We start from the raw sequence: 14,022 nt of genomic DNA on the forward strand, positions 1-14,022 counted from the left end.
GGTGAACTGATTCAGTTCATAGACTCACAGAGTTTTAGGGGTTGGAATGGAGCTTAGAGATCATCCAGCCCCAACCTCCTGCCCTGGGCAGGGACACCTCCCACCAGAACAGGTTGCTCAAGGCTTTAGCCAATGTGGCTTTGAACACTGCCAGGGTTGGGGCAGCCACAGCCTCCCTGGGCAACCTGTGCCAGTGTCTCACCAGTGATACTCCCAGTGATTGCATGACCACTAGGTCCAGTGTCAGACTGGGGCTGAGGAGCTGCTGTGTTGGTTCAGCCTCTGCTCACTGCCCACGAAACATAAATGAAATCCCATTTAGTTCTTCAGAACAGTCACCAGAACCACAGGCCATGGGCTCTCTCGTCTGCATAAACCCTGCTGTGGTGGAGCCTCTTCGAATTAGGGATGTTTGTTTGTTTAAGGAAATTAATGTAAACTCCCCCATGTGGATGCAGATACTGTCCCTACAGTGTGTTAAATACTTCACACAGAACATCTGTAGAGGCGTAGAATATATGTGAGTGTTCCGAGTGCAGTCTTCTCTGGTGTATTCCTTCTGGATTCACAGCTCCTTTTGAATTCAGTTTTAATTAACATGAGGACACAATCTAGAAGTTCTGAGGGATTAGTATTGATGCTTACCTATTAAAAATTTAAGCAGACACAGACCTAGCCAAATACATGTGCTGAGCTGTGTCTCTGCAACTTTGGGAAATGATGTGTGAGATCTCTCTTTATGCAGTTACTGAGTCCAAACCCCCAGTACTTTTATCTTCCTTTTCTTGGGAGTCACTTGGTGTGTGGGAGGGCACTGCTGGTCCTGGGTAGCTCTAGTAGTTCTTCATTCCTCACAGTCTATGGAATTAGCCACTCCAGATGTTGATTAGTGTAGAATTAAACTGAATGCAGCTCTGCTGATTTCTTTGCTTTTCTTGACTCTATTTCATCCCTAGAACGGGTGGAATGTTGGGTTGATACCTCTGAGCTGCCAACAAGCTGCAGGAGCTTGTCTGCTGCTGGAAACAGCTGAGCTCTGGTTATTGCTGTGTGCATCAAGCTGCTGTTGGGTAACATCTTTTGTTCAGTTGGGTTGTTTGGTTTTGGTTTTTGTCATCTTCCTGTTCCATGTTCATGCAACTTACCATATGTTCCTAGTTGATTATGACAGAAACATTTAACATCATTTTTTTTCCCTGGGTTGGCTATGCTGGCACTAATTTTTGGTGTTTTGTGACTGGTAGTTATATTCATTATATGTTTCACAAACTCTGCACGTTCCTGTTCCAAGCTATAGCTGGAGACCCACATAGAACAGATGTAGATGTTTCAGAGGAACATGTGTAAGTGCTTTCTCTTAGACTATTATGCAGTGTGTGAGGTGTACCAGCTACACAGCACCATACTGAGGGAAAATCATTTCTAGCCTTCCCTTTTCCTGTTATTCTGGGCTCCCATGGCCTCTCTGTGCCAGGGACATGGCACATGGCTGTGCATCTCGGCCACTCTTGACTATCTTTTCCAATTTTCTTATCCTTAGGTCCCAACTCTTTGGCTGATCAGCATTTCTCAGTGCAGGAGCAGCAGTGGTGGCTGTAGGAAGCTTTCAGCAGATATAATCCTGTACTGGCTGTGATTTCAGTGCCATTGGTGTCCTGCTGGCACGTACAGGATGGGAGTGTTGCTTCCTCAGAGTGGAGCTGGTGCCTGGTGGTTTAGGGGCATGCATGAGAGAAGTCCCATTTCATTGCTGTTCAGTGTTGCATAGATTTTCCCCCTTCCCAGTAGAGGCCAGTTACTGCATTCCCATGTGCCTGGTGAGGCCTCTGCGGAGGAGAATTGAATAGGCAATCTGGATAATCAGTGTTTGGGGAAATAGTCCTTGAGGCACAGTCGCAGGAGCCTTAGCCCTGGGCCAGAACCCTGCTGTGCCAGGCAATATACACTGAGCGAGGTGAAACTGCTTCAGAGCATTTATTTACCAGAGCAAAGAAATACTTGTATTTATTGCTTCGGTTGCTGAACATCATTCTCAGTTCCCCAGCAGTTAACCAGCCAGCTCTGGAGCAAGTAACAGCCTGCTCTCAGCTTTTGTGGTGAAGGAAAGCAAATTTTGAAACTTCTAAATAAACTAATTTTATAGACTTGAGAAGGGAAATCCTTCTGTGTGTGGCATGGAGTTTAGGTTCTGGAGGAGGGGCTAAATGTCCTTGTGCAGATGATGAAAGTGGGAGGAATACAGGATCTGCAAGTCTTTGGTTTTCTTCAGGAGTAAAAATTCCTTCCTACAGCTGGTGTTTCCACCACCGTGTCTTTCCCTTCTCCCTGGCAATGACTTCCCTTGTCAGAGGTGTAGATGCTGTGTTTGAGTTCCTGCAGCTCCTTGCTGCAGCCCAGCTGGCTTTTCCTGCAGGACCACTTCAGAGCCGAGCACTGCAGCTATTCCTGAGCAGCCAGGGGAAGGTGTGAATGCTGGAAATGAAGCGGTGGAGGGAGTAACAGCAGTGGGAATGTGGTAACATGGGTTAGAAAGTGGCGTACAAGCCCAGTGTGAGCACAGGGTACAGAGCACCGTGTGTGTGATAATAGCTGTGTGCAGACTGTGCTGTGATCTGTGCTCCCCTCGTGGCCTGGGCAGGCTCCCAGGGCTGGGGTGAAAGGAGGAGGCAGCAACAGTCATGGGGCAAACTGGGAGTGGAAGAAAATCACAGAATCATAGGATATCCTGAGTTGGAAGGGACCCACCAGAATCCTCAGTCCAACCCCTGTCCTGCCCAGGACACCCCAACAATCCACCCTGTGCCTGAGAGCATTGGCCAAACACTCCCTGAGCTCTGTCAGGCTTTTAGGGCTGTGACCTCTGCCCTGGGGAACTGTTCAGTGCCCAAAGAAAACCTTTCCCAAATGTCTGGGTAGCAAATCTCCTTTTTATTTGTCCTTGATGGTTAATAAGAGAATTCTGTCTGGTTGAGAGGCAACTCGGTGGCAACTTTCCTTGTTCTGTTTTTGTTCATTTGAGCAAAATAAAAGGCAGATTTGGTGAATGTGTAACATCACAGTGTGAAACTTCCAACTTTTTCAGTTAGTCCTTTGTTTTTTTATGCCCTGTGGCACTTTGTGACTTTCAAGTGGCCAAACTTTGGTGTGACCACCAAGCAGCAGGTAGGGAACGGGCCTTATTCCCTCTCTGTTTGTTTGGTTTTTCCTTCTAATTTGTAAGATTACAGTAAGGTAACAATAAGGTTAGAAATTGATGAATCTGCTGGAAATGAATCAAAGCGAGATGAAAAACCTAATTGCAGGGGTAAGCCAGGTTTATTCCTCCTCTCTTCTTCTCTCCTCAGAATATTCTATTCAATACTGTTTCTAAATTATTTTTCCTTGAAGGGGGAAAAAGGGAAATAGAGAAATAAAAGGAGTTTTAAGTTAACGCTGAATCCAAGGAATTAACCAATGAAAATGAAGCAAATCAGCACTGAAATATAACTGTGTTAGGAAATAACATGATCTAATGGCTTTTTGCTTCCCTTTTTTTTTTCTTTTTCCCTGTAGGCTGAACTCACTGGCATCAAATGGCGTAGGTACAATTTTGAAGGTCATGGGGACTGTGGCCCAATCATTTCAGCCCCAGCACAGGATGATCCCATTCTGCTCAGCTTCATCCGCTGCCTTCAGGCCAACCTGCTGTGCGTGTGGCGCCGCGACGTCAAACCGGATTGTAAGGAGCTCTGGATATTCTGGTGGGGAGATGAGCCCAACCTGGTGGATGTGATACATCGGGAGCTGCACAGTAAGTTACTCTTTTACTCTCTTTCTCCATTCACTTATATTTTTTTTCCAGTGAAAAAGAAACTTGTTGTTAAGGTTTTAACTTGCTGCCGTGTGTGATTTTGTCATAATTTGTGTTTTAAGACCTAGAGAGGAAAAAAAGCTGTAAATTTGGCTTCTTCTCTGTAAGAGATCCACAGATAAAGTGTAAAGGAAACTTGAAATTGCCTATAGTCAGCATTGTTATTTAGATTTCTGTGAAACCTCAGATGCACTGCAAAACCAGAGTGAATTCTAGTTCAAAGGATAAGAATAGTAATAAAAGCCAAGTCTGGCATAAGGTAATAGCTGATGGAGTGAAACACCTATAATATAGTCAGGTAAATTCCACAGCACCACAGGTAAATCTGCAAGGTCAGAACTTGCCACTTTGGTTGTGCTGCAGGATTTGAGTGTACATGGAGACAAGTTGCAGCAAGTGATTGTAATACCAGGCAGGAAGGGGCAGGTAGGTCAAAGGGGGCAGTGACAGGTTTGTGATTGAAAGTTTTATGCAGCTGGGATTGTCCTCAATGTCCCCAGAACATGGAGCCTTAAAATGACAGAGCAAAACTCTATTGTGATCCTTTCTGAGTTTGACTATACCCACAATACATTAATTTCTCTTTAGTGGTGTATTGCTGCTATGACAAGATCTAGTCTGCCTGAAAATGTTAACTTTTAAAAGGTGTTTCATTGGGCTATATGAATTTTACCTCTCTTTTAACCTTGTGTCTTGGGTGAAAACAATTAAAGTTCACCAAGTCTGGAATAATAATAATAGTAATTAGAAGAAAAAAGCCAACTCAATCATGAGGATCAGGTTGTTTTCTTGCAGTAAGTTTTTATCCTGGTGGCCTTTAGACCTTCTGGTTACTTGGTGGTAAAACTTGTATGGCAGTTGAAGTACATGGAATATTGTATCTATCAAGTGTGCTTTAGCTGTCCCTTATCTCCCCACCTTTACCCCACACTGATTGGTCCTGGGTTATGGTATGTTCATTTTGGTGTTCGTCGCTCTGTTCTAAGCACCAGTCTCCAGACTGTTACAGACCTCATCCTCTGCTGAGTGCCAGATTGTTTATGTGGCAATAGAGCCTGTGAAATCACAGATATGGAGCCCTGAGCCTCTTTGGGTGTGTTCCATGCAGGTAGCTCTGTGATCATGTATAATTAAAGAGCTGGCTCAGAAGAGCTGCACTGAGCCATTGCACTGACATCAATGTTTCATGAGGCACCTGTTTTGAATGAAGACATGGGGAATATTCCTACTCACCCAGCACAGCTTTAATAATATATGCTTTTTTCTCTGTGAAATATAGTTTATTTAATATTTCAAATGCAGTATATGGGACTTAAGTGGCTTTTTATTTGAGGGGAGTTGCAGTGACAGCTTCTGTTCCTGCTGTAAATTGATGTAGCTTGTTTATACCTGACATCTTGGTTACAACAGGGTAATGCTACTGCCAGTGATAATGGTATGGAAAAGCATTTAAATGTATGGATAGCTGAACCTGTTTCAGTGTAGTATGGGGCAGAGTGTAGCAGAAGGACAATAGCATCACTGACACATTTTTTGCCTGGTCCAAGAATTTGCAGGATCATTTAGGCTGGAAAAGACCTCTGAGATCAGCAAATCAAACCTGTGACTGATCTCCGCCTTGTCAATTAGACCAGAGCATGAAGTGCCGTGTCCATTCCTTCCCTGAACATATCCAGGGATGGTGACTCCACCACCTCCCTGGGCATCTACTTGCAATGTCTGACAGCCCTTTCCATGAAGGAATTCTTTCTGTTAGCCAGCCTGAACCTCCCCTGGCACAGCTTGAGGCCTTTTTCCATTGTCCTGCCCTTTGTTCCCAGGGGGCAGAGCCTGACCCCACCTGGCTGCATCTCCTGTCAGGGACTTGTAGAGAACAAGGAGGTCCCCCCTGAGCCTCCTTTTCTCCAGGCTGAGCTCCCTCAGCCCCTCCTGATGCTCCAGCTCCTTCCCCAGCTCCATTGCCCATTTCTGGACATGCTTTAGCCCCTCAGTGTCTTTCCTGCAGTGAAGGGCCCAGAGCTGGACACAGGGATCAGTGTACTGCAGCATCCAAGCTGGAACCTTCAGTGCAGTAACTTTTGGGTGGAATTAAATCTGAACCTTGTCTGCCAGAGCACAGCAGCATCACACTGACAAAAAGCAGTCAGAGCACAGTGTTTGACAGCACTGCAGCCAGTGGCACTGGGAGATGTCTGCTCTGGTGCCACAGCTCTGGCTCTGAGGGATCCTTATTTGCAGTGCTCTGTCCAGTGAAACATGTCTGAAAGACAAAGGTTACACAGAAGAATGTGAGGAGACACATGTGGGTTTGGAGATGGAGAAAGGAATAGGTGTAACTCATTTAGGGAACTGAAGTTCATGGTAATGAGAAGAAGAAAGAAATGTGCTCCAACTAACTGCCAGGACTCTACAGGAATTTGGGAGCTGAGCTCCTTTCTACCGCAGGGTTTGGAATTCTTGTGCAATGTGTGTGAATCATACAAGGATAGATTTATTTGCTCTATATTAAAAGCATATTGAAACACTTGCCGTGACTTATCAGATAATAGTTCAAAGTGATGTAAATTGTGTGTTACACATTTCACTGCTGATAAGGCTGTTGTGCTCTCTCCAGTAGAACTTCAGAGTTCAAACATCAGTATTGACAAAATATTGAGCATCAAATTCTGCCAGAATGAGGCATTTATGTACATTGATTCCTTGAAGTAACAAAGGACACTGTGTGTGTTCACTGGTCCATGCAGCAGCAAGGCAGAAGAAACAAACTTATTTTGCTTTTTATTGTATAAACAGACCACAGTGCTGAGATATTTGATAGTTAAAATTAGTTTCCTGAAAATATAAAGGACTTTTCCATGTGGGGCTACAAACAGAACACAAGGAGTTACTGAGGCAGAGTCATTTCCTTGCCTGTCAGCTGGGCCATGGTAACATGATCCTTGTTTTGGTATAACCTGGTCAGGAAATGAGCTGCATGGGCTTAAATTCTTGTTCCTGCGGGTTTGGTTGTCACTGTGGGCAGTGACCAGAGCTTTGGCTTTGTCTTGGTACTCACACATTTAGGAGCACAGGTCCCAGAAATCTGGTGCTGCAAATCCAAGTGGAAGACCAGAGTCTATCCAAAACAGCTTTTGAGATGTCTCAGCTTTAGGGAATAACAGCTGTTAATAACATCCTGAATTCTTATCAAGAATGAGGTTTTAGATTTCTCTGTTTGTGCCTGGGACTTGTGCTTTGAAAGGGAAATGTTCATTAGGGTAATAAAAATCTAGTGGTAACTTAAATGTAAATATTTTAATTTGAAATACTGTGTTTTATTCATTCACGTCTAAACTATAATTATTGATTTTTCTGAATAACAGAGTCAATCAAATAATATTTCATGGTATTTATTCCTTTCAGTAAACAGATGAAAAGTCCAAACTTTTTTTTCAGGAGCACTTGAAAAAGTTTTGCACTTGAACTTCAAGGGTTGTTTTATCTTTATGACATTCAAGATTTGGGAAACAACAATCTGCCTTTAATAAAAGAATTTCAAATAGTCATGGGGAAAACAACTTGGTGGTTATAAACAGGAGGTTCTAGGAGCAGTTGTTTATGTAGTAGCTTTCCAAAACTGTGTGGATAATTAAGTGCTGTCACGGGAGATTAAGTAAAAACAATTATTTGCAGAGTAGTTACAGACCAGTTAAGTACTTAGATTTGGCAGCTGTGAACTTCATAGGTGTCTCCTCCACATATTCCTGCATTTCTTTTTCCTGCCAGCCTAAACTGTTTTGTCCTGGGTTTTGTTATGATGAGATTTAAAATTTGAAGAGTGATTTGAGATCTTTATTCTGCCCCAAGTGGAAAAGCTAATTGATATGAGGTCACCAAGGGGGAGAAAAAATGGAGTGATTTATAAGTTCGAAAAAGTTGGGAGTGTTCCAGTTTGTGGAAGTTTTGTTTTCTCCGAGATAAATGCTGTTTAATGATACTGTTGCCTGAAGAGCTTTGACAAGTGTTAAGCTACAGTACCTTTTCCCATAAAACCATTTCTCTGCAAATCCAAGAGAAGCAATGGAAGGAGAGGAGGCTGTGTCTTACTGTTGGCAGGTTTTCTGACAGGAAACTTGTAGATTTGCAAGTTGCAGAGCTCTCATTTGCATTTGGTGACCAAATACCATCTGGAGCACCACAGAGAATTTATACTCAACTCTTGGGTTTTTTCTTTCTCCCACCCCTGCCCTGTACCCTGTGCATTCCACACAGATCAGAGGCAGGAGGGATCTGTTCCTCAGCTGTCACCTTTGCTTTTGCCAAAAGTACTCTCCTCTGACATTTCTAACAACCTTTTTTTTTTTTGTCTGACAGTTTTGTCTATAAACTTACAATCTGTATATTGGGTTTGTGGTTCTATTCAGCTTTGTCTGTTGCATCTGTGGCACTGGAATCCTCAGGAATGATGCAGGGATTGTGGTGTGCACCACTGCTGAGAGGAGTTCTGGTGAATGTAAGCACAACCCTGGAGGTAGACTCTGGAAAGCTGTCAGGATGTGAGACAGGATCTAGAAACTGAGCAAGATTCTTGGTGTTTGATAGTTCTTTAGATAAAACTGCAGCTTTCTATCAGCTTAGTGGCTTGTTTGCCTGAAATCAGATTCTGGTAGGTATTGGGGATGTCCATCACATCTGTGAAGCTCTGAAGACATGACAAATGAACGTGAGGAACTTGGAGCATCAGAACCCCCAGACATCCCTCTGCACCCTCCAGCTGTTGTTGGCCTGAGCAGTGCAGGCACAGCAGTAACACCCCTGTCTGGTGGCAGCTGCTTCATCAGGTAGTTTGAAAATAGAAGCTGAACAGTGCAGAGCTCCTTGAGAGAAAATAAATACGACTTGAGCATTTTTCTACTCCTGGGACAATCATCCTGGAAGTGTTGGTAGAGGTGCAGTTAACTCTTAACTTGCTCTCCTGTAAAATTCACTCAAAGACATTTTCCCCTCAAATAAATCACATGGACTGTTCTTTCTGTGCAACTTTTTCATTGCAGGGAGAAAGGCTTAGGAAGGGAATGAATATATAATGTTCCTGTTTTACTGTTGACTGAATTGCATTGAGCCAAATCGTTTGGGTTTAATATCTTGTCTGGTATATTGCACTTAGAATATTCAGAGCTGGAAGGGACCCAAAAGGATCACCAGTCTAACTCCTGTCCCTGCCCAGGACACCCCAACAGTCCACCCTGTGCCTGAGAGCATTGGCCAAACACTCCTTGAGCTCTGTCAGGCTTGGGGCTGTGACTGCTACCCTGGGGACCTGTTCCAGTGCCCAAACACCCTCTGGGGGAAGAACCTTGCCCCAGTATCCAACCTAACCCTCCTCTGACACAGCTCCAGCTGTTCCCTCAGGTCCTGTCGCTGGGCTCAGCGAGCAGAGATGGTGCTGCCCCTTCTGAGGAAACTGCAGACCCTGATGAGGTCTGACCTCAGTGACCTCAGCCACTCTTCATATGGCTTCTCCTCCAGATTCCTCACCATCTTGATCCATGAACTGCTGGAGATATTTCCCCAAAAAAGGATACTATTAAACTTTGTGCTATACTGCATGTAGAACATAAGGGTTTTGATGGAAGCACTTATGAAGAATAGATTATCTTGAATCCATTAGGTAAATCTTTCCTGAAAGATTATTGTGTGTGATCTGCACAGCTTGCTAAGTTTAAAAATGTAGTTGAAATTTGATCTGTGACAGGAAAAACCTGGAGCTTCAGTTCATTCCTGTTTATGAATTCTTGGCATCTCAGGCTGACACAGGCATAATCCCCATGTGCCGATAAAAGTTAAGAGGAAAAATGTTGGCTGCAGGAAGAACTTTGTGTAAGGGATCTGTGTTAGCCCCTGTGGTGGTGGCCCAGACTTCATTTCTGCTCTTGTTTCTCTGCCTGCAAATTGCTTATGGGTAGATTTTGACCTGCAGGAAAGCAGAATATGCCAGATCTGTTTCAAGGATGTTTGCTGAGAAGAGTAACTCGCCCCAGAACTCAATTTAGGTATTTTTATTACTGCTAGGGAGGGTTCTTGAAGCTCACTTACAACTGCCAAATTTCAAGGTTTAATTTATCAGTCAAGTCTTCTAAATTAAGTAAATATTTCACCTCAGTATACATTAGCGATTAAAAGAAAAAAGTGGAAAACCAGAAAAAATATTTTTTGGTTCTGCTAATGTAAAAGCAACTTTGCATTTCAGTTTGAGACTCTGTTTAAGGTTCTTTCAAGGTCCTGTGTTTGACTCAGTGTAGTTGTGAGGAACTGGGAATCTGTCAGGAATTACGGAGTGTGTTCGAAGCTGCTGTGCAGTGAGATATGTTAATTACTGAATGAGAAGATGTTGCTGTCTGTTGAAACAGATTTTAAGTGTGTGAAGCAGTGCATGAAATGAAGAATAAGCCTCCCTTCCCCTGAAATGGGTATACAAATGAGTAGTATTACTTCAAATGAAACTGCTCTTCAATCTTCCTTTCTACTACAAGATTATGGGAGTGGGAAGAAGGGAGTGAGTTGCTGCTGGAATTACATTATTGCTGGTTTTGATACTTTCCTGAAATGACCCAGGTTATCTCCTGGTTTTCTGTGTTGATAGGCTTCGGAGAAGGGTGTACAGACATGGAATGTGTGTTACAACAATTGGTTTATGTACTCCAGATAACTCCATAAACCCCATAACCATTGTCGTGCTCAGTGGTACTGAGCACAAGAGCAGCAGTTTATGAGCAAGGGATAAAAGGAATCTCGCAGGGGCTGCAATGCAAGTATTTTTGAAGGCTTTCAGTTTAAGCAGCAGCTATGAATATCAAGCAGCTGAGCACCACTTATTAATAATTTGAAGTGAAATCTGAAAATGGTTAATTGCCGGTTCTCGAGCGCAGAGTGGAATTAACAAGTAGGTTCATATGACAGAAGACTTTATTGGAATATTAAGTTACTGAAAAGTCTGTTTCTGGCTTGATTACTTTCAATAAGATAAGTCATTTGCATTTTCTTAATTGCCTAGCATAGATGATTTCCAAAGGCATGAAAACAAAGTTAAAGTTTCCCGTTCTCTTGGCAAGAAGATGGATTGAAAAGTGAATTCATACTTTCTCAGCTCGCAGAATTGTTCCGTGACCCTTCTATGTGACACTGTTAATTGGTGTCCAGTGATTGCCAGTTGAAGTTTAGCTTAGACAAAATAAACTTTTTCTTTTAAGGAGGCATATTAAATGAGGTTATTATGCCATCATTTGGGATTAAGGAATTGCTTCATGGGAAAATGCCAACTCCTTTTATACACATGGAGTTGACAAGAGCCTTATTGTGTCTGGGAGAGATGTCTTCATTTTAGTTTGTTTTCTTTGAAAAATAAATATTCTTCCCACCACTTCAACCTCTTTTTGTAAGTTAGTTTATGGGTATAGACAGCAAAGGTGTGGGTTGGTTGAAAAATACTCAAAACTGAGTCTCCCATTTGGAATTCAGACTGCCCTTACCTTTCCTTAATTCTTGTTTCCTTCAGTGTTCTCTCTCAGCACGAACAGTGAATCTCAGTGTTCAGAGCAGGATCCCATGAGTATGTGTGGCGTTCATGAATTCATTACCAATTCTAGTCAAGAAATGGACTTCAGTGATCCTGGTGGGTCCCTTCCAGCTCAGGATATTCCATGGACCATTCCCACGTGCTGCATTCTCTCCCTTTTTTGCAGTCAGATATTAAGGATATAAGATATATGATACTATAGATATTAAGGCTAAAAAGTTAGCCCCAAAAGTGAAATCTCCCAAAGGGCCTTATATAAGATAGCATCACTCTTTCTGTTTTCTTTTATTTTTATCACCCAAGAATTCACTTTCTTTCCCCATATCTGGGAATTTGGAGGTTTTGCTGTTAATTGCAGCAAATTACCTTGTGAGAACAGTTAGAAGCAAAGACATTGAGGGAAGGCCAAGAAGAGAAATTCTCTGCTGAATCCCATACGTTTCCTCGTGAACTTTCTGCTTTCCAAATATGTGCACAGTTGAGTAGAAGTAGTTGAAATGCTGAGCAATTAATCTTTAGGTTTTATTGGACACACAGTACTTACTGTTTTTCTCCAGTGTTTCTGTGGGAAACTGAGTTGTCATTCCTTGTGCAACATTCACAGCCTTGTTCTGTAGTGACCACTGAATGGTCCTTGGGCAGAGCTGGTTCAGCAAGACCAAACTTCACAGTAAACCCAAGATATTTGTGCAGGAGAGAACTGATGCTCCAAAGGTGATAGTGCATGGAAGGTGCTGGAAAAACCCCAGATCCTGGTAACTCACAATCCCTCTCAGTCCCAGCCAGAGTGTGGTTTTCCCAATGGATCGGAGAGAAGGGTTGTGGAAAATGTGCCTGGAATTAAGCAGAGTGCTGAGAACAAACTCAAGTCCAACTTCTGAATGTAAATAAAATTGATGTGTTACCACAGGCAACTCGGTGAACCACGTAATTAGGTTTTTTCCATGAAAAATGAGACATTATGGTGCAGCTGCAGCAAAGCAGTATGTAAAGGATTTATATTCTAGTTATATGAAAATTAAACAATCATTAAAAGACTGTATTTTGAAAAGTGCTGCTTGGGGGGGGAATGAAAAAATCCAATCAGTAGAATTTATTTTTCAGCAATGTGTTGGGCAATATCAGCCACAGTAGTTGATGTTTTTTGCTTCAGGGAATCTTTCTTTCCTTTTTTTTCCCAGTGAAATGAACTCACTTAACTGTGTGAAGTAAATCTAAGTTAGCTTGAAGTGAAATCTGCATTAATAGAGCTCATTACTGGTGTTTGTATTTTCATGTACCAAGTAATTCTAAGAACACAGGGTAAGCTCCACTGGTAAATTTAGTCTTGAAAAATAGATGAAATGCCACCTTCAAAAGAATGATAAAAAATTGTGTTGTGGTAATGCCATTTTTAGAGTAATTAATGAACTTCCAGTAGCAAACACGTTAGTGGGTTGCAAAGAGAACACAGAAACATGACTCTGCTGACGTTAACACAGCGTTTCCCTTTAGAGAGAGATGTTTTCCATTACATAGAAGTTACTTTCTTTGTTACAAAGTTCCTATTAAAGGCTATAAATCTTAGTACAGAATTCTTATTCCCCAATTCTGGGACCAGTTTCATTTTAAGTGGACTTAATTATACACCTGCACTCACTTACCCGAGGGTTTGACAGCAGTCTGTGAGACAGGTAACTTGGATCCCCAGAAACGTGGACAGAAGGCAATTTCAGGGCTTGATATATGGCTCAGGGTGTTGGTGATCAGGCAGGAAATCTGAGAAACAGTGTGGTATGTGGGGAAAGAGGGTTGGAACATGAGGTCTGTTTGCTGATATTTATTGGAGCTGAAATGTGTCCTCTCCAAAGCAGCATGTTGGAAACAGGCAAACAAAAACGTATTCTTGCATAGAGTTAAGAGGAGGAGCAAGTGCAGAACAGCTGAGCTGTAGTACATGGGCTGGGTTAAGAAAGAGGTTGAGTTCTCACCTTTGCTCTTCGCCCATGGGAACTGCGAGTTTCCATGGGAAAGACAAGGGTGGAGTTCTCCTCGTAATTAAACATTAGTCCCTTGGTTAAAAAAAACTAAACTGTGTTGCAGCCACTCATGTAATGACAGCCAGAACTTGAACTTGGAGTGAAATGGTGTGAAAGTGCTTTTTCAAGATTAAATGTTAAGTATTTGAAGGGAAAATAAATACTGAAGGAAGGACATGCTGCAGGGCAGGCAGAGTGCTGGAATGCTGTTGGGTTCTTGTTGATCTGAAGCACACTGGAATGGTTTCACCTGAGCTGAGCAGTGTAAGCACAGCCTGTACCCGAGGTGCCTGTGCTCAGCCTGGCTGGTGGCAGCAAATGGGCTGCTGTGCTGCCTTCACTCACACCAGTGCCCTGTGGCTGGCTGGGTGTTCTCGCAGCTCGGGCAGTCACAGTTTCAGTTTCTGTTCCAGCTGATGACAAGGGTCGGAGCTCACAGCCCTCAGCTCCGGCTGCTTCTGCCTCTTACCAGCTGTAATTGTGCCTTGGCACGAGACCAGTGCTCGCTCTGGGAGCTGGCACAGTGCAGCTCAGGTGTTCCCTCAGTGCCCATGGCTGCAGTTTCAGTACCTGCCTCTGCAGCTAAAGGCTGTGCCAGA

The 14,022-nt window shown here is 43.0% G+C and overlaps 1 protein-coding gene across 1 annotated transcript in view; it reads left to right on the forward strand.

The window, feature by feature from the left end:
* Positions 1 to 3,552: 3,552 nt before the first annotated feature.
* MED13L (mediator complex subunit 13-like) overlaps positions 3,553 to 14,022 on the forward strand; it is a gene marked incomplete at its 5' end in the record, with an annotated part of 159,826 nt that continues 149,356 nt past the window's right edge. Inside the window, one exon of the mRNA XM_009081353.1 lies at positions 3,553 to 3,790. Within this exon, the coding sequence (XP_009079601.1) occupies positions 3,553 to 3,790 (238 nt within the window). The remainder of the gene's footprint in view (positions 3,791 to 14,022) is intronic.

This window comes from Acanthisitta chloris, unplaced genomic scaffold, assembly GCF_000695815.1.
Source record: "Acanthisitta chloris isolate BGI_N310 unplaced genomic scaffold, ASM69581v1 scaffold13970, whole genome shotgun sequence".
Taxonomy (NCBI): Eukaryota; Metazoa; Chordata; class Aves; order Passeriformes; family Acanthisittidae; genus Acanthisitta; species Acanthisitta chloris.